Source organism: Triturus cristatus, chromosome 9 (genome assembly GCF_964204655.1).
Source record: "Triturus cristatus chromosome 9, aTriCri1.1, whole genome shotgun sequence".
Taxonomy (NCBI): domain Eukaryota; kingdom Metazoa; phylum Chordata; class Amphibia; order Caudata; family Salamandridae; genus Triturus; species Triturus cristatus.
This window is the reverse complement of record NC_140592.1, coordinates 1,161,011,290-1,161,030,293: the sequence shown is the minus strand read 5'-3', so window position 1 is coordinate 1,161,030,293 and position 19,004 is coordinate 1,161,011,290. Positions and strand designations below refer to the sequence as shown.

Below are 19,004 nucleotides of genomic sequence, written 5' to 3'. Positions count from 1 at the left end.
TGCAGAATCTGTATTTACCACTCCAAATTAGAAATGTTTTGCATTTTTTCCAGGCCTTTTCCTTCAATACGTTTTGGCCGGTGTGATCTGCTGAAATCTATAGGTTTGATTAAGAATACTCCAGAAAACTACAACCATCCCTGTGAAAACACTTGATAATTCAGAGATCGCAATTATAGGTGGTGAAATGTTTATTCCTCTTCATAAACAGCACGTTTGATAAATTTCACATCTCCTATTACATTTCTGCAGGTCAAATCTACCGTAATTTGACATAAATAGTGGGGCAGACGGATTTGGATTTGCACTAAACACCAAAATCTGAAAGTTATGTCCCATTTTCTGTTCAAAGTTCATGATGGGTGAAATTTATTGCACCCGATAAATTTCGAAAGCATGGATGTCAGATTTTCTCGTGTGTGATACATTCCCTTTACCACTCTGAGGCACCCATAGTTGGACCTTATAAAGGGAAAACTGGGAGGTGTGATAGTTATCATACACTTGTAATTCTGAAGGCTGTGCTTTCACTGGAATTATAACGTAGTCCTGAGCTTGTAATCGGTCCTAAATGGTCGAATCTTGGGCCATGTTTGTGGGAAGCAGTGAAATGGCATGCTAAGACCTCCTGGCTTGTGGAATCTGGTCCTGGAGTACTTGATCCCAGGCCAGGCATAGAAGGACTGCTGTCTGTAACTTTTGTCCTTCTGAGCCCGACTACAGACTCGATTTGAATATAGGCTGACTTCGCGGGTCGTATTCTTTTGTAGTGGACAACACTTTTATGTATAATGCATTTTTCTATTCTGGGTTTTTCATTGTGTGGTAATGAGCATAAACGATGTCTATTAATTTATGGTCACTTTTTGATAAGTTGAACGGAAGTGGTATATGTTGTAAGTTGCTCACGTAACATGGATTTTATTAGGCTTTTACTAATTTGACCCGTATGCACTTTGGCACGTGAGCACTTTGCCGATTGACTTCTTTTTTGTAAAAACATCATGAATTGTTGCTTTTCTTTTTTAACTATACAAAGTGATGAGTTATGTTTTTTTTATTGTGTTTTAACTGTATGTTTGATGTACTCTTTTATGGTTATAGAAATAACCGAATAAAGAAATTTGCACTTTTGACTTTGACTCTTTTGAAGTGACGGCGTGTGACGTTGGGGGAAACTTCTGTGAAAAAGGCATAACAGAAGAAGAACGTTTCAGTTTTCATACAAGTGCAACAAAATACATTCTTACCGAGTTGAAGTTCCAGGCACAGGGCGTCCCGTGTCTACATGGACACACCAACAATACCCCGTGGATTGGTGACATTGCACAGGTTTGTAGAGACCTCCTTGACCACATTCTGGGATGACGGTCCCTTCCCTCGGTGTCTCCTTTGCCTCGTCCAGGGCTCTCTGCCTTTCCTGATCACAGGAGTACATTTTTTCTGAAAAAAGATTATGACAAAGATGGAAGGAGATTCCTTTATGTGGAAATGGCGGTCGACGGATCCATTTATTTGTGCTGTTAACAATCGCATATAGCCTGACACTACATATATTGAGGAAGTTCAGAGAGGAGCTCCCACTCTACTGCAGAGTTTATATTGGTTGACAGTACTAAAGCAAATCTAGCTCAAAGTGATAGGCCAAATAGCCTGACATTGGGAAGTTCTTAAATTGTGAGAATGTCAGTTTAAACTTAACATTTTAAGCTAAGAAAAGCAGAAAATACACTGAAATTCAATAGTTACAGAGTTCCAGTTATTTCAAGTAACTATAACTCGCACCCTCACCATGCACTGCTTATGACCTCAAATATTGCAACTCATGACATGTTCTGTGAAATGATTGATAACATTACTGATAACAAATGAACCGACATCATTGACAACAACTCAGTTATAGTTACTTGAAATAGCTATTGAATTTCCTTGCTTTTTGAAGTTTAAAACGTTAAGTTTAAAGTGACATTTTCACCTAAACTATAACGTCACTTTAGCCTTTGTTTTTTCCAGTGATTGTATGTGTATGCTTGTGTGTGTGTGTGTGTGTATATATCATCACCAAGGATTCACTTTGCAGTGAATCAAGTAGCACGCACTCACAGTCTGTTAATTAATCCCAATTACTTTATTTTTCTTAGTAGTTCTCCAGTCTCCAAATCAACCAACGCGTTTCGCCATCCACCGATGGCTTGGTCACGGTTAGCACAGTACATTACATTTGCCCAATAAAAACATTTGTTGTTAGTCATGTGGGTGTTATATATATATATATATATCCCACAACTTTTCATTTAGCACTCTCAACAGGTTAGATTCTTCTTTTTATTGCTCTAAAGAACACCAAAGTGTGTCTCCCCTACGCATTTCGGTCTTACGACTTTAATCACGTGTACAATCATCGTCAGTGGCCAGCAGGAAGTTAGTATTTTAAGTGATTTATGGCCCTTGAGTGAGCCTCCCCAATGGGAAAGTTATTAGGGCATTCTGGTCCTGGTAGTTGTCCACAATGTTACTTAAGCCCTCCAATGGGTTGTTCCACATCGATGATCTATTTTCATGGTGGGCAAGCCTACTGTCCCGTTGAGCACTACTTTCGAAGGCTGAACGGTTCCTCTGTAACACGGACGTCTGCGATACAGCCATTGGCATCTCTTCTGTTAATCTTGTGGGCGATGCAGCACTTTTTAGGTCTTGCCTAGGCAGCGCTTGCGCTGTCTCTTCAAGACATGGTGTATTCAGAATATGGACTTTAAGCTACACCCATCTTCTTCCCGTGTTTTTAATTGGCTCCTTTGCTTGTCTTTTGGCAATGCTTCGTTTTCTTTGGTTAATTTATTTAGTAGTCTCTCCTTAGTCCTTTCTTTTCTACTGTTATAACCTTACATGAGGACTGCACCTGTTACATGTGACCTTACTCTTTACGTTTTATTTACAGTTTCTGAGCACTCTTTTGTTAATGAATTTTTCGTCATAGCTGGCGTTGCAGGCATGACAGCTACGCACTTCCCCAACACGGACCCCCAGATGCTTCCGAGAGGCGCCTGTTCTGTGCACATTCCCCTCCTCCATTGGCTTTCGAAATAACAAACACACATGGCATTTGCATCTCATCAGACACGTTCTGAGGGTGCCTGTTCTATGCACTTCTCACTCCCGCTTGTTTTCTTTTGCTCCTGCATAGTTTGTTCATGAATCATGTACTTGTACATTTTCAACCATTGTTTAATTATATTTATTATGAGTTCAAATTTATTTGTTACCATTGGCATATTTTTTGTAGAGCTCATGCTGAGACACAAACCCGCTTCACCTGGCCCTAAGTCGGTAGCTCTGTTTGTTATCTCACATTGCTAAAGGTCTCGTGTTTCTATCATGCACATTAGGCCATGCCCAGATCCCAGGAAAATTCAGCACATAGTGCAGTCAGACCCCACCTTTCTCAGGGCTTTCAAGTTTTTGTTTGCCTCTGCCCATGGATTGTAATGATGTGTTCCTGTTTTGTTTACTGCGTGCGCAACATTTTGCCCCCTTTCATCTTTCTTCACAGCTGCTAAGCTCTCTTGTTTACTTTGAGCGCCGTGTTGGTAAGGGTTTGTGTTTTGTTTACTTTGATTCACTTTTTTTGTTAATTGACAATAAATAAATGGGAGAGCCGATGCCAAGACCCTGCCTACGCCCTCCGCTGACTGCATAATAAGGCTTGATTTACAGAGCCTCAGAGCGGATGAGCTGAGCGCGAACACAAAAAGCAGGAGCTTGCCTTACATTTTAGGAATGGGCAGCATCAGTATTTCTGACCTTCCAACTGACGTTTGGGAGGCACAGACAGGGATGCGCAGACAGAGTTGCGCAGTGTATCTCTCCTGTTTCCTACAGTATCACATAACCAAATGGCGTCAACCACTTCAGCTGATATTGGTTTTCCTTTCACCCACAGTAGATGCCGGTGCTGCTCTTTTTTCTCTTTTTCCTCTCTCTAACTTTCACTTCTGCAGTACAAGACCAGTCACTTGCAGCGCTACTGTTTCCCTTATTGTCCCTTTAGTCTAGTCTCTGCACCTCACTGCAGTATGGTACTGTCTGTCATTTAGAGCCGCCGTCACCGCCTGAGCTCACTATTGTGGTGGACGACCCTGCCTACGGCTGCAGGGACATACCCTCCAACCCCCTGCAGCAGTCCCACTTGTTTCCTAATTTACTGCCTCTTTCTTCTCTCCCATCTGGTCTTTTCAATGTCCTCCTCTCCTTCTGAAATTCGCCAGCATCCTCTTACCTAATATTTCCTTCTACCTCCCTACGGCCCCTCTGTTCACATCCCTTTGACTCTCCGACACACATGGGCAGCACACATACAGGGTATAACACGTAATTGTTAAAGGCAGTCATCTGCGTTTTCCTTTCATTGCTCTGGGGTTGGGCTGTGAATACCAATGAAATCACCACAATTTGTCAGTGAAGGGTAAAATGTCACTGAAGGGCAGGGGGAAAGTACATTCAGGAGCTGTGACACTAGGGGTTGGGTCACTTCACCAGAGTTCAGGCGTGGCTAGAGAGCACATTACCCTGGATTTTAGGATTTCGTTGTTCTTTCAGAGCAGAAACTGCTTATAAAATATTCAGTGCAAATACATGTTCAACACACTACTTATCCTTGATAATCACATTTGTGTTAAAATAATTCAGTTCAGGGATTCAGTTCAGAATGTGTTTTTGCATTCTGTAGTGCACCCTAAGTCTGCCTTCAGCTGCTTCTACCCTCAGCAACCAGGTATCTCTCTCAATGCTTGTGTAAGTTGCCCAGGCATGAGTGGAGACAAGAAATATATCTAGACCAGCTATGACAGAGAACCCTCATGTAGAGTGCTGGAAAAATGCAGGATATCTAGGGGTCAATTGGAGTGCCGCTTTAGCACCAAATTCTGCTGACTTCGTATACTGCACTTACTGCAACAAAAATGCAAACATTTTATTGTTCTCTCTGTTCCTATGGAAAATTAGTAGTTAGTCATTTGAGCAAGTTCTTCCTAATCCATGTGTAGAATACCCTATATATTCATAATACTGTACGCCCTAGTATGGTCCTGTAAGCATCATCCTGGGCATTGCCACTTATTTAGAGCAGAAGTCCAAATGAGGCTTGAAGAGGCATAGCCTGACCACAGGTTGCTGTGCTTTTGTAAATACCATTGATCTGGTGATGCCACTCTACTGCTCAATGTCACTCAGATCTGCCAACACACAAATCCACACCTTCCAACATATTTACACTCAAATTAATACCAGTCAGAACTATATAATTCAACTCCACATAATAACTCTCAACTCACTACTACATAATTACACACTGCATAAAAGCAAACTAAACCACATAGCAACAATCCACATAAAAACATTCTGTACCATGCCACAGAATTTCATCAGCATATTTTCACTCCATGCCACACAGTTCCATGCCACACAGTTCCACGCCACACAAATCAACTCTACACATTTCCATTCCACACCTCATAATTTAACAAACCACATAATTCTAATCAACAGTACAATTACATAACACACCACATACATCCAATACACACCACATACACATCATACCACAAAATTCTACAAAACACCACATATTTAAACTCCACTCCACAACACAAAATACCCTTCTACATAATTATGCCCCATAACACACAATCCTACTGAGCATACCTCCAATGCACTCAAATACACCATAATTACTATCCGCATAATTGTACTGCACACCATGCCACATATCACAACATAATTCCACTACACACCACATCCACTACACTCCATAACACATAGGTAAAACACATTTGCATTTACAACGCCAATTAACTCCATACATTTCCAATCCACATCACATAATTCCATACCAAACCACATAATACAATTCAACAACACAATTACAAACTGCATACATTCAATCCAAATCACACAATTCAACATCGTGCCCCAAAATTCAACAGAACACTACATAATTAAACTCCACCACATACTACTCCACCACACAAAATACTATTCCAAATAATTACACTCCATAACACTCACAATCCCACTTCACATATTTCCACTACACTCAGTACCACATAATTACTATGCGCATATTTCCACAGCACAGCATGCCACATAATTCCACTACACAAATCAACTCCTCGCCACACAATTCCATGCCACACAATTACACAAATAATCCAATCCAACCCACATAATTCCACTACACACCACATGCATACACTCCCCAACACCTAGGTAAAAGATATTGCCACTTACAATGCCAATAGCTCAACTCAAACAAATGCAAGACTGATTGCATTTCCAATGCTTGTTTTGAATGAGGTGGTGCTGTCTCAGACGGCTTGGTTCCTCGCTGTAAATATCTTTCAACTTCTTATTTAGCCCTTAGAAAGTACTCACAACGGGCTAGATTCTTCTTTTTATTGCTCTAAAGATCACTAAGGTGTGTGCCTCCCATACGCGTTTTGGTCTTAGGGGATGAAGTCCCCTTAGCTGATGAGGGTCGTTGGGGGCCAAGAACCCCTATTGTTGCCACAAGTAAGTCCCCCACAGTGGGATTGCTCCGACCTTGTCAAAGGCCTTGCCCCTTTTCTCTACCACTCTGCAGAGGGGCCTCCTGGTGCATTACTGGTTGGGGGATGAAGTCCCCTTGGCTGCTGAGGGTTGTTGGGGGGCCAAGAACCCTCATTGTTGCCACAAGTAAGTCCCCCAAAGCGGAACTGCTCAGACCTCGTTGGAGGCCCCATCCCCTTTCTCAACCACTCTTGAAAAGGGCCTCCTGGTGCACTACTGGTTGGTGGATTAAGTTTAGCCCTGCCGGCGGTTGGCAGAGTTTTTGCCAAACTCCGCATTCCAAGTGGAGCGCAGAGCGGCAAAACTCTGCAAACTCCACCGCCGGAGCGAAGTTTCCCACCCACTCCATTAGAGACTCACACACCCACTCACATACCTACTCAGACACTCATATACCCACTTACAGCCCCACTCATACTCTCACACTCACTTACAAACCTACTCAAACACTCATACACCCACTGAAACACTCATGCACTCACACACACACTTAGGGCCTGATTATGAGTTTTGCCGTCCGAGGACCGCCAGACTTGCGAGGGCGCAGTTGTGGTGGTCCAGCCACAGCCACACCGGAGATTCGACCGCCCTATTAGGGTCCTATCTGGTCCTATCTGGTGATCGGACAGCCATTGCAATGCCCCAACCACCAGGGAACTGCGTTGCCTGTTGGTCCCACAGCAATCTGAGAGCTGCAATATGCTTGGTGGTGCCCTGAGGAACCGGCAAGCATATTCTGATATTCCTCACCGCCAGCAGTGTTATGGAGATGCTTCTTCCAAGTAGCTGCTGTTGGTGAAGAAAGAATGGGAGCCCTACAGGGCCTCCTCTTGCCCCTGTACATGAGGGGTGCATGCAGGGTGCCACAAGTTACGCCCTTCTGTAGTTGTGCACCCACAGTTTCTGCCGGGGAAGGAATTCATGACATGGTGCATTACTTCCCATTCAGGGGCATGCACTGGCGGTCCCGTGGCTGTGCTGTTTAAGGCTCACACTGAGCCTTTAAATAACATTGAAGCTGGACCACCACGCCGCCTGCCCGCCAGACCACAAAATTACTTGTAATCTGGTGGGCGGGCGGCAGCGACTCTTGGCAGTGCAGGTGTGCATCGGTGGCGTGCCGCCTGCCCTTGCACCACCAGAAGTCTTAATCAGGCCCTTAGTGTCAAAGGTTAATGGTTACAGTTGGGAAATAAATATTTAAAAACCTTACAAATTCACTTAAAAAAACCAAAGGTTGCAGGGACGTTATAGTTAGGAAATAGGGTTAATTTTGTTTTACAAATCCATGGAAAAAAACAAAGGTTACTTCGACGTTATAGTTGGGCTCAGATTTCACTTGAACAAAGCCAGTGAAATTCAGCATTTATAGTTCCCTGAACTAATTATAAGTTACCCCCTTCATATCTTTACCATTCCTGCTCAATTAAACCGCCAAATCTAACCAGGGAGTGACAGTCTGCGGCTTGCTGATGTCTCTGGAGGGGAAGGGCAGAGGGAAAGGAGGCCAGCAAGCGAATTGCAAAATTGCAAAACAAACTGCAAGCATACCAGTTTAAGGACAAATCTAGAAAAAAGTGTGCTTGTACCCCCCCTTGCTACTAAACCAACACCAGGAGGTCCACGTGTAGTGGCGCTGTCCCCCCCGATACAGCAGCCAGGAAGGAAGACTGCTTTGGGGAAAATCCCCCCCCCATGGGGCAAAACTCAATCCATCAGTGCGCTCGTGCTCCCTCCTCCCATTACTATTGACACAGGATCTCGTAGAGGGGGTGTGGCAGCACTTCAGAATTTACTTCCTGCACGGGACGTAGGGCAGAAGGCCAAGACGGACCACAGTAAGAATCGACTAGACCTGGCCTGCAGAAGCGGCCTAATAGTTGGGTGCAGTTTGGAAGCCGAGGCAGCGCCCCTCTTAAACAAATCACAAGGGACGTGGATATAAATCTACTCAAAGACTAATCAAAGAAGCCTCGTTTCGTGGACAAGATCTCAAGAAACCCAACAGTGTCATAACTATAAATGATGTCTCTGACCTATATACGAAAAGACCTGGAAAAGTGGTCAGACACTTGCCCCCTACACTGACACAGTGGGTCCAACTAAAGGTTGCTGACTTGGAGAAAGGAGGCCCTGCATCCACTGAACAACCAGTCACTGGGTACTAGGTCTAGGGTCTCTGACTCCAGGATACAGGCAGATAGGCTCGAGGTCTAAACATTAGGCCTGGAAAGGTCAGGGGGGAAGACTTTACCAGCCGCCAAAAAGAGGAAACAAGGCAGAGACAATTGAGACAACAGCTCACCCGAAACGAGAGATCCAATACCAAGCTAAAACTCCTTTCAAACCACAGCCCTCTGATAGACCTCCTAAATCTAGCAGAAATAACAGGCAATCAAGGGCTATTGGGAAATTGGGCACTTCGGTCTGCCCAAACAAGTCAAAAATGGGCACTAAATTTTTTTTTTTTAAAGGGAGTCAGTACCGTTCTCTTTTGAAGCAATGAAAAACTTTCTGGACTACAAGCCCCTTTAATATCTTCTCCCTCTTCTGCTTAGGGTCATCAACACGGAAACAGAATCTGGTCTCCTTCCCTTGGTCGTGACTTCCAACCAACCGTCCAATTGCCAAGTGCCTTTGCAAACTCTTTGCAAAATATTGACGTGGGAGGCAGGAAATAGATAGGGCTGTTGACCCCCCCCCCCCCCCCCCCCCCCCCCCAAGGAAGGGAGAGTCCAACTTAAGCAGCCCACATGTCTGCCACAGAGAGCATAACAGGAGTCTTCCCTGCATTCAGTCAAGCAGCAGAAAACAAGCCCCTCTCTGGTCAAACATGGTCTTTAAGGGTAGTCCAGTAGCTACCACCAACGCAGGAAATTTCAACAGCACTCCAAACTCCAACACCCGACCGGGCGGCATAGGAACCTCTGCCACAGGACCTCCCAGAGCCCAAGAAGAAACTGAAGAGAAAGATAGCAAGGCCCTCTAGTTCCTAAAAATGCCAGAATTGGATGAAATACTAGCAACCTATTCACAGGACCCTGAGAAACCACCTCGGACCTCTCATCAACCAAGCTTTCAACATTGCGCTGATGGCATAAAACTTAAGATAAGTGCGGAACAACAAGCTCTTGCGAATAACGCATGGGTGTCCCTCCTGAATATGGTACAGCTATCTGCATAAGTCCTACAGTACCAGTTAAATAAGATGAACATCCAGCTCTCACTTCTGAACATTTTGGCAGTCTACGTGGCCGGGATCGACTGCAAATTAGTTAAACTCCTTGGTAAAACGGGTACAGGCCGACACCACTTTCTCCCAAATAACTTCTCCTTGTACAAATATTGTTAAAAGGTTGTCACAATCTTAAATGATCGCAAACAACATTTAAGGACACTGGAACAAACTGGGAAGGAACCACAAAATCAAGGCCTAGGCAGGAGCCACACAATTAAGGCCAAACAACCACTGGGGTCCCCATAGGCCTTACATTGACTATAAAATGCGCTATCGGGTGCAGAGATCGAGTTCAACCGCCACCAATAAATTCAGAAACTACGAGGACTTTGATAGAGGCACCACCAAAATTTGACGGCAGCGGCTCAAGCATCGCCAGAGATCCACTGACGTTAAAGCGGCAGCCAGACACTGAAGCCCCTCAAACTGGGTCTAGTGGGGTGGAGAGGAGCAAAAGGAGAAAGGGACGGAACAAAAAAACCTGTCCACCAAGAGCGAATAAACCCCCCCCTCCAACCTAAAAATAAGACCGGTCAAAATGGCAGACCAATTTTCCCTCCAAGAAGAACAGGGGGATGAGCAGATAGAAGGGCAGTCCCAATCTGACTTTAACAGGGGCGTAACAAACACCCCCGCAGCCCCTGCAGTGCGGGTGGGCCCCCAGTCTTCCGTATGTGAAGGGGGGCCCCCTCTGCTCATCGGTAGAGAGCTGTTTGTCTCTTGCTGGTAAGCAGCTGCAGCAGTGTGCAGCCTGCTCGGAGCTCCTTGCGCTGCTGACCTAGGACTGAAGAGAAACAAAGTAACAACTTACATTGTTTCTCTTCAGTCGGAGCGCGCCAGGCCCGGAAAAAGGGTGGGGATGGGGGCCCTGCTGCCAATGTGCAGCCCAAGTGAGAGGAAATATGCACGAGACGGGTCTTTCTGACTACATCACAGGAGGACTTTGCCACAGAAAGCATGTCTAATTTTCGGCACTTGTTTCCACTTCAGTGAGTTCTGAGGTGTATGTCAAGGAGAGTTGGGTCAGAGGACGGAGCTGGGAGAGTTCGAACCATCTGTGATAGTTTATTGAGAGTTGAACAGCTGGCATTATTCAGTATCTGCAGAGGTAGAAAGACGACTTTCACCACCACTCTTTTAAAAACGAGTTTGTGTGGGAAAAAATTCAGAGAAAAGAATGCAGTCACTTTATTCAGCTTACTCTTGAAAATTTCAGCAAGTTTATTCGATTGGTGGAGGTGTGACATGGAAAAAAATGAGGCATTTTCATTTGCTGTTAGGAAAGATTAAAGGATCCATTCAATTGGCTTTAGTTTGCAGTAAGAAAATCACTTGCGAACAAGTAGAGAAGAAACTCAGCAGCAGTGATTAGTGCACAGTAGTAAAGGATCGACGCACACAGTGGGCAGATCAACTCCATGGTCAGACACGTGAGATAAATCGAGGAATTGTGTTTTATAATTCACTTTCTTTTTAGTGCAACTTTACTTTGATACACCTATTTAATGTTGTTTTTTAAATGACAGTTCAAACTGTATTACGGAGAGTAGAAAAAGTCACCCCAGCCAGAACCTCTGAAAATTCTGTACGTGCTTGGGTCTTTTCCCCGTTAATCATTACATGCCTTATAATAGCAATGCCAAAGATGGACACTTGTGTGGTGATGAATGGGCACGTTGTCTTTATTACAACCTTTTCTGTTAATATGCTTGGCATGTTTTATGCATCCAATTATTTCTTTTTATATCTAAGCGCATGCTGTAAAATGAGTAAAAACATCATTTGGCCAAGAAGAGGACTAGAAGTTCGTGTCAGTAGCTCTGCCGCTGGCACATTCTTCTCCTGTCGTGAAATGGATTTGAAGACAGTTTAATGGTCACAGACAGGGCCGGACTGGGAACAGAAACTGACCCTGGCAAACTGCTCCGCCGGCCCCCCCGGGGTAAGGGGGAGTGCAGCCGAGCAGTTTGCGAGGGCCGGTTTTGGACGATTTTGTAACAGGGGGCCGATACTGCCGACCCCCGGTAACAAAAACGGCCCCCCAGGTGCCCAAAACCAGCCTCCACCCTAGCGGCCTACCAGGGAAACGCCCGGTGCCCGCTATGGCCAGTCCGGCCATCGTCACAGATCTGGAATGAGTTGAGGCATGCTGGCAGCCGAGCTCTGTGCTTCCTTTTTAACATAAAAAGCATAATTTAGCGAGCTAGTTAGTTTAAGAGTTGACACAGTATGCTCAATTTGTAATTGAATAGTGCTTATTAATTAATATTTTCCATTATTGGTTAGTAAATGCATGGATTAACTACTAACCCTGGGTTTGCAGAGTAGCCTGCTGCTTGGCATGAAGCGGTTCAACGCCTCGTCAGGAGTCATAAGCACTGTATAAATGAAATTAGATTACAATACAGTAATCATAGGAGGAAAGGTAATACTATAATTCCCCATAATTCTGAATTTAACTCTTTCATGGCATCTCCCTCCTCCATAGCTCTGCAAAAATAATTATTTCCTCTGATGTTAACAGCTTCCTAGTATGAAAGACTGCCTTATGCTATATTCTCTTTTGGTCAGGTGTGCTGTGTGCTTTAATTTAGAATTTGTATCTCTCCAGTAACTTTGCTTAAACAATGTCTACGGTTGAGGAGCATCAAATTAAAGCACCATATATCATATAATCAGGACAACTGGAATTATGAGATTCTGCAGTCAGTGTTTTCCACATAAGAATTGATTTACTGCATTTACCACACAATCCGTCATCAGATGCTTAATCAGCATCTTTTATCCCTAAAATGTTTCTAGTTCAAACAAATAAAAGGGTGCTAAAATACTGCAACATGTGTTGCCATGTGGTGGTAGACCCTTTGCAAAAGTTGATTGATCACCTTTCAGGTACTTTTTGCTGGAATTGAATTTTAAACTGGTACAAATGAGATTAAACCTTTTCCTGGATAGTGTTAAAGTGTTAAATAATTAATACTCTCATAAAAGATGCTGCATTACGCCGCATAATTAGTTTTTCCTTGCCGCAAACTTTGGTGAACCCTGCCACACAATTTGGTCTTCCTCTGCCGCATAATTCCAGTGGACCTGCATATAATGACTCCAATTTGTTTAGTTTTTAACGCTCAATGATTGCCTGAAGGTGTCCTGAGCTGGACTTTTAATCACAGTTTGCTAATGAAGGAAGGACTGCAGGCCAGAAAAACTGAGTTTTTTGTGAAATCAAAGATGATTACTAGTACACCTGCCTTAAGCGATACCTTAAAGTTGGAAGATTAAAGGCTGAGTCAACCCTGCCATGATCTGTATTGCTTACTCACCTGCGCTACGTGATGATCATGCCTTCACGTTGGTAGAAAAAAGGCCGAGTCAGCACTACCATACTTTGCATCTGTATTGTCCACTCAGCTGCCTTATTTGATGCCTTAAAGTTTGTGGATGAATGGCCGAGTCAGCTCTGACATAATTTGAATCTGTATTGTCCACTCACCTGCCTTACGTGAAGCCTTAAATTTGGTAGATGAAAGGCTGAGTCAGCCCTGCCATGATCTGTATTACCTTCTCACCTGCGTTACGTGATGCCTCAAAGTTGGTAGATGAAAGTCCGAGACAGCCCTGTTATACTTTGGATGTGCATTGCCCACTCACCTGCCATACGCGATACATTAAAGTTGGAAGATAAAAGGCTGAGTCAACCCTGCCATTATCTGAAATGCCTTCTCACCTGTGCTACTTGATGCCTTCACGTTAGTAGGTGAAAGGCTAAGTCAGCTCTACCATACTTTGCATCTGTATTGTCCACTCAGCTGCCTTACACAATACCTTGAAGTTGGGAGATGAAAGGACGAGTCAGCCCTGGCATACCTTAGATCTGTATTTCCCACTCACCTGCCTTACATGAGGCCTTAAAGTTGGCAGATGAAAGGCTGAGTCAGCCCTGCCATGATCTGATTGCTCATTCACCTGCCTTCAAGTTGGTAGATGAAAGGCAGAGCCAGCCCTGCCATGATCTGTATTGCCCATTCACCTGCCTTCAAGTTCAAGTTAGTAGATGAAAGGCCTAGTCAGCCCTGCCTTACTTTGTATCTGTATTGCCCACTCACCTGCCTTACGCTACCTTAAAGTTGGTAGATGAAAAGCCGAGTCAGCCCTGCCATACTTCGGACCTGCATTGCCAACTCACCTAGCTTACGTGATACCATAAAGTTGGTAGATGAAAGGCAGAGTCTGCCCTGCCATAATATGGATCTTTATTACCCACTCATCTGCCTTACGCCATACCTTAATATTGGTAGATGAAAGGCCGAATCAGCCCTGCCATAATTTGGATCTGCAATGCCCACTCACCTGCCTTACGCGATACCTTAAAGTTAGAAGATAAAAGGCTGAGTCAACCCTGCCATGATCTGTATTGCCTTTGCACCTGCTCTACGTGATGCCTTCACGTTAGTAGATGAACTGCTGAGTCAGCCATACCATACTTTGCCTCTGTATTGTCAACTCAGTTGCCTTACACAATACCTTAATGTTGGTTGATGAAAGGCCGAGTCAGCCCTGCCATACTTTGAATCTGTGTTGCCCACTCACCTGCCTTACGTGATGCCTTAAAGTTGGTAGATAAAAGGCTGAGTCAGCCCTGCCATGCTTTGCATCTGTGTTGCCCATTCACCTGCCTTACATGATGCCTTAAAGTTGGTAAACATCATGATTTCACCTCCAGGAAGACAGGCAAATATCACCCTGCATTGGTTGATAAATCACCTGCAGTAACTGTGCTGTTACTGGGTGTTAGATTTGGGGGTCTCTAGTTGGCATAGGTAGGTACTTGTGACAAATAGGGACCCTTGCATCTAGTCAGGGTAAAGGGGTACACTCCTAAAATAACCCTTGCTCACCCCCTTGGTAGCTTGGCACGAGCAGACAGGATTATCTCCGAGGCAGTGTGTAAAGCATTTGTGAACACATACAGTAATCAAGTGACAACACTACAGATGGACACCACACAAGTTTTATATCAAAAATAAGTATTCTTTATATAGACTTATCACAAGACCACAAACAACACAAATCCACAATACTGTTACTTTAAAATGGTAGAATTTTAGCTTAGTTCTCTTAAGATGGTAAATGCGACACTCAGAGTTCAATGTACCTTAAGATGTGACACGCCGGGCAACGAAAGTGTTGCAAGGACAGTGATGCGTTGAAGATCCAGTGCAAATAAACAAAGATGGCGCTTTCTTCTTGATGCGAGACGCTTCCCGGTGATGCGGCGGCGCCTGATGCAACGTCAATCCTCTTCTCCGGCGATGCTATATGCTTTATACGATGCGAGCCGCGACAGGCCCTGCGACACGCTTCCCAGTGATGCGGCAGCGTCTGATGCGACGTCGATCCTCTCCTCTGGTGATGCGAGTTGCTTCCACAACTATGCGAGCCGTGACAGGCCCTGCGACACTCTTCCCGGTGATGCGGCAGCATCTGATGCGACGTCGATCCTCTTCTCCGGCGATGAGCCGTGACAGGCCCTGCGACACGCTTCCCGGAGATGTGGCGGCGTCTGATGCGACGTCGATCCTCTTCTCCGACGATGAGCCGCGATAGGCCCTGTGACACGCTTCCCAGAGATGCGGCGGCGTCTGATGCGACGTCGATCCTCTTCTCCGGCGATGCGACAAGCGCTTCGGTGGACCTGCGATGACTCAACGATTCTTCTGCGACACGCTTCCCGGTGATGCGGCGGCGTCTGATTCGACGTCGATCCTCTTCTCCGGCGATGCGAGGCGCTTCGTGTTGTGATGCGGCAGTTCGGCGACACACTTTTTGTTCTTGAGTCTCGCTTCCAGCCCCTTGTGACTTGCAGGTCCTCAAAAAGTCCAGTACAACTGCAGGCATGTTAAAAGAACTCGTGGGGAGCTGGTGGGTGAAGTCTGTTGTCCCTGAGACTTCAACAGGAGGCAAACTATTTTCCAAGCCCTTGGAGATCCTTCACAAGTTGAATGAAAATGCACACAAAGACCTTTCTCCTTTCTTTGGCAGTCAGGCAACCACTACAGGCCAATCCCCAAAGCAGCACTTCAGCTTAGGGATAGTCTCTCCTCAGTTTCTTCTGGTTCCACTCCACAGCAAAGGTTTCTTCTTGTTTCCTAAAGTGATCTAAAGTTCTGGGGTCTGGGTCCCCCTTTTTATACACAGTTTCTCTTTGTTCTCTGAAGGCAGATAGGCCTTTGCCTAGTCCAAACCAGTTCTGGTCAGTCATGGAGCACTTTGTTGACATGACTCCTTCTTTCCTTTCACAGTGCAGGGCAGAGACATCAGACCCGCCACAGGAGGTGGAGCAAGCATTGTGGAGGGAAAGCACAGCCCTATTCAGGTCCCAGGTGCAACTCCTCCCACCCATCTACATGGAGATCTCTCTATTCAGCCCTGTGCTGACTCACCCTGTCTCTGGGAATTCCCCACCCCCCTGGAGTTCCCCAGCCCCTGTCACTCAAACTCCAGGCAAGGAATACACAGCCTAGCAGAGGCAGGTTTGGATGGTTAGACAAGAAAATACCTACTTTCTAAAAGTGGTATTTTCAAACACAGAATGTTAAAACCAACTTCACTAAAAGATGTATTTTATCATTCTGAGTTCAGGCATATTAAACTCTAATATCTACCATGTTCCCTGAGTCCGTTGGGATTATAAAATGTAATAATCAAACTGCCCATTCTGGCCTATGGGGAACAAGTAGCCTTGCAATAGTGAAAAACAAAAATGTCTGTAATACACTATTAGGACATGCCACACACACCAGGGCACGTCTTACCTTAAACTTACAATGCACCCTGCCCTTGGGCCTACCATAGGAGTGTCTGATATGAAGAAAAGGGAAGGTTTAGGGACTGGCAAGTGGATGCACTTGCCCAGTCAGCATGGCAGTACCAGACTGCACACAGGCTCTGCAATAGCAGGCCTTAGACACACTTTTACAGGCTCCTTCTGTGGGTGGCACAACCAGTGCTGCAAGCCCACTAGCAGCATTTGGTTTACAAGCCCTGGGCAGACTCAGTGCACTGTACTAGGGTCTGACAAGTAAACCAAACCAGCCAATCATGGAATCACTAATCCAAACATCAATTTACAATAGGGAGAACATATGCACTTTAGCACTGGTCAGCAGTGGTAAAGGGCCCAGAGTTATAAAACAGCCAACACCAGGTCAGAAAAAATATAGGAGGAAGGCAAAAAGTTCAGGGATGACCCTGCAAAAAGGGCCAAGTCCAACACTGGGGAGACATCATTTGGGGTATAATGTGCCAATAACAAGAGCCCCCCTCCTCCTTTGCAGGAAAGGGGGCCAGCTGAAGCGATGTCTCATATATTCCGGCGGCCTCACCTTTCAACATCGCCCCCTGGTAGAGCATTGTGTACACCCCTAGGGCTGCGTTCAGTTCTAGCAGCATCGATCCGGAGTACCGTGTCTAGACTAGGGACACTGGAATTATGCAGCAAGTCCAAGGTGAGGATGGGACTGAAAAACACGCTGGGGCACCACAACCGTAAAGGCCCCCATTTAAAGCTAAAACAATGGCACCCGTTCTGCACCTCGGGCAGTTTAAAATTGTAAGTACACATGGTACACCTGTTTCGCACGGTTTAGGAGAATGAATGTAGGTGTGCTTGCTGCATGTGATGTTTGTGGTAATATCAGGGAAATCAACAGTAAAAGTTGTTCCACCAGATTATCAAACCGGTCCAGAAACTGCCAAAAAGACACACATGCACTGGCCTGTGGCCAGATTGCCTAATATGCCAGTCCGACCCTGGTAAGTGTTGACTCAACTTTGCAGCAAGAAAAGGTAAATTATGAGGTGTAATGCACCACATTTTGTGAGCGTAATACTTTGTTATTTTGTGGTTTTTACCGGTGTTAATTCTATTTTAGCAAATGTTTAGCCTTATTAGTACAACCTTAACCTTTAAATACAGCAATAAGCTACTGAAAATTGACTGTTAACCTCCCCTGTAGGGCCTTCCACTGCCCAGCAGCACACATTGCTTTGTTTATGGTAACTTTCGATCTGGTTGAGCTAGATACATAACATTGTTTTCTAAAAATCTGCAAATTATGTAGCAGATGAAGGATGATGTGGCAAATACGGCAAATTCATAATTGAAAAACAGCAGGGAGGCACAATTGTACAAGACCAGTGGCCTGGCCTAGTCATAGACGCCTTGTCTGAATTATTGTGCCCAGCACTGTGCACCGCATCCAGAGTATTGTGTCCAATTCTGACAATTTCATTCTTGAGTATTGTGTCTAGTCCCACAGGCTTTGTCTGAAGTATTGTGCTCAGCACTGTGCACCATATCCAGAGTACTGTGCCCAATTCTGGCAGCATCAATCTGGAGTATTTGGCATTGTAAACACAAATCCTATAAATCCAGAGTCACCACAAATGGTGTTGGCGGATGATTTCACCGTCCCAACTGCCACTGAATATCCCACAGACCCTCAACAGACAAAGCAAAGTAGCACAAGAGGACGCTCACCTAACTTGTGAACTGTAAATACCATAATGATACGGAACAACTGCACACCTACTACAGGCATAGCACCGACTCACCCAACAAGGTTAGGTCCAGATCAGATAACTAGCATCTGTATTCATCACAATAAAGAACTCAGGAGACCCTTGGGAACCGATGTTACTCGTGAAATTTCACAAGAAACTACTTCTACTTAGCTCCTAGAACAACCAGAACATGAAATTCTTCAGATAACTGCAGAAGATCACCGGGTTAACACTGCAGCGTTAATTTTTATTCCAGAGTACGTCTCCAGAAAAAGTCATGGTGTCTTAAACAGGGGCAACATCTTTCAGCTATTAACAGAAATTCCAGTGCTACACAATATGAGCTCAAAGGTCCTGAGGGCAATCCAGTTTGAAAGCTCTGAAGAAGCACCAGGTGGGGAAGCAACCAAGATCACATGGACCACAACTGGTATTGCAAAAAAGAGTCCTCACAGAAGGGCCTACCCTCAAAAGATGGGGAATTAAGGTCATACCATGCTATGAACCAGGATATCCCTCACCCCTTCTTCCTCAAGTGCACATAATGGGGCCAGCCTAGTGGCAAAAGAAAACTACTTCAGTGCAAGAGAAACTTTAG

General features: G+C 44.9%; 1 protein-coding gene and 1 long non-coding RNA gene across 9 annotated transcripts in view; one reads left to right on the top strand and one right to left on the bottom strand.

Moving 5' to 3' along the window:
- The window catches only part of SMOC1 (SPARC related modular calcium binding 1), a 798,046-nt gene that overhangs the window by 306,580 nt on the left and 472,462 nt on the right, over window positions 1–19,004 (bottom strand). For all 8 annotated transcript variants that reach the window (XM_085627140.1, XM_085627133.1, XM_085627137.1 and 5 more), the window contains one exon: window positions 1,251–1,443. In XM_085627140.1, the coding sequence (XP_085483266.1) occupies window positions 1,251–1,443 (193 nt within the window). The remainder of the gene's footprint in view (window positions 1–1,250; window positions 1,444–19,004) is intronic.
- LOC146799561 (uncharacterized) overlaps window positions 1–19,004 on the top strand; it is a 51,533-nt gene that overhangs the window by 13,159 nt on the left and 19,370 nt on the right. The window lies entirely within an intron of this gene.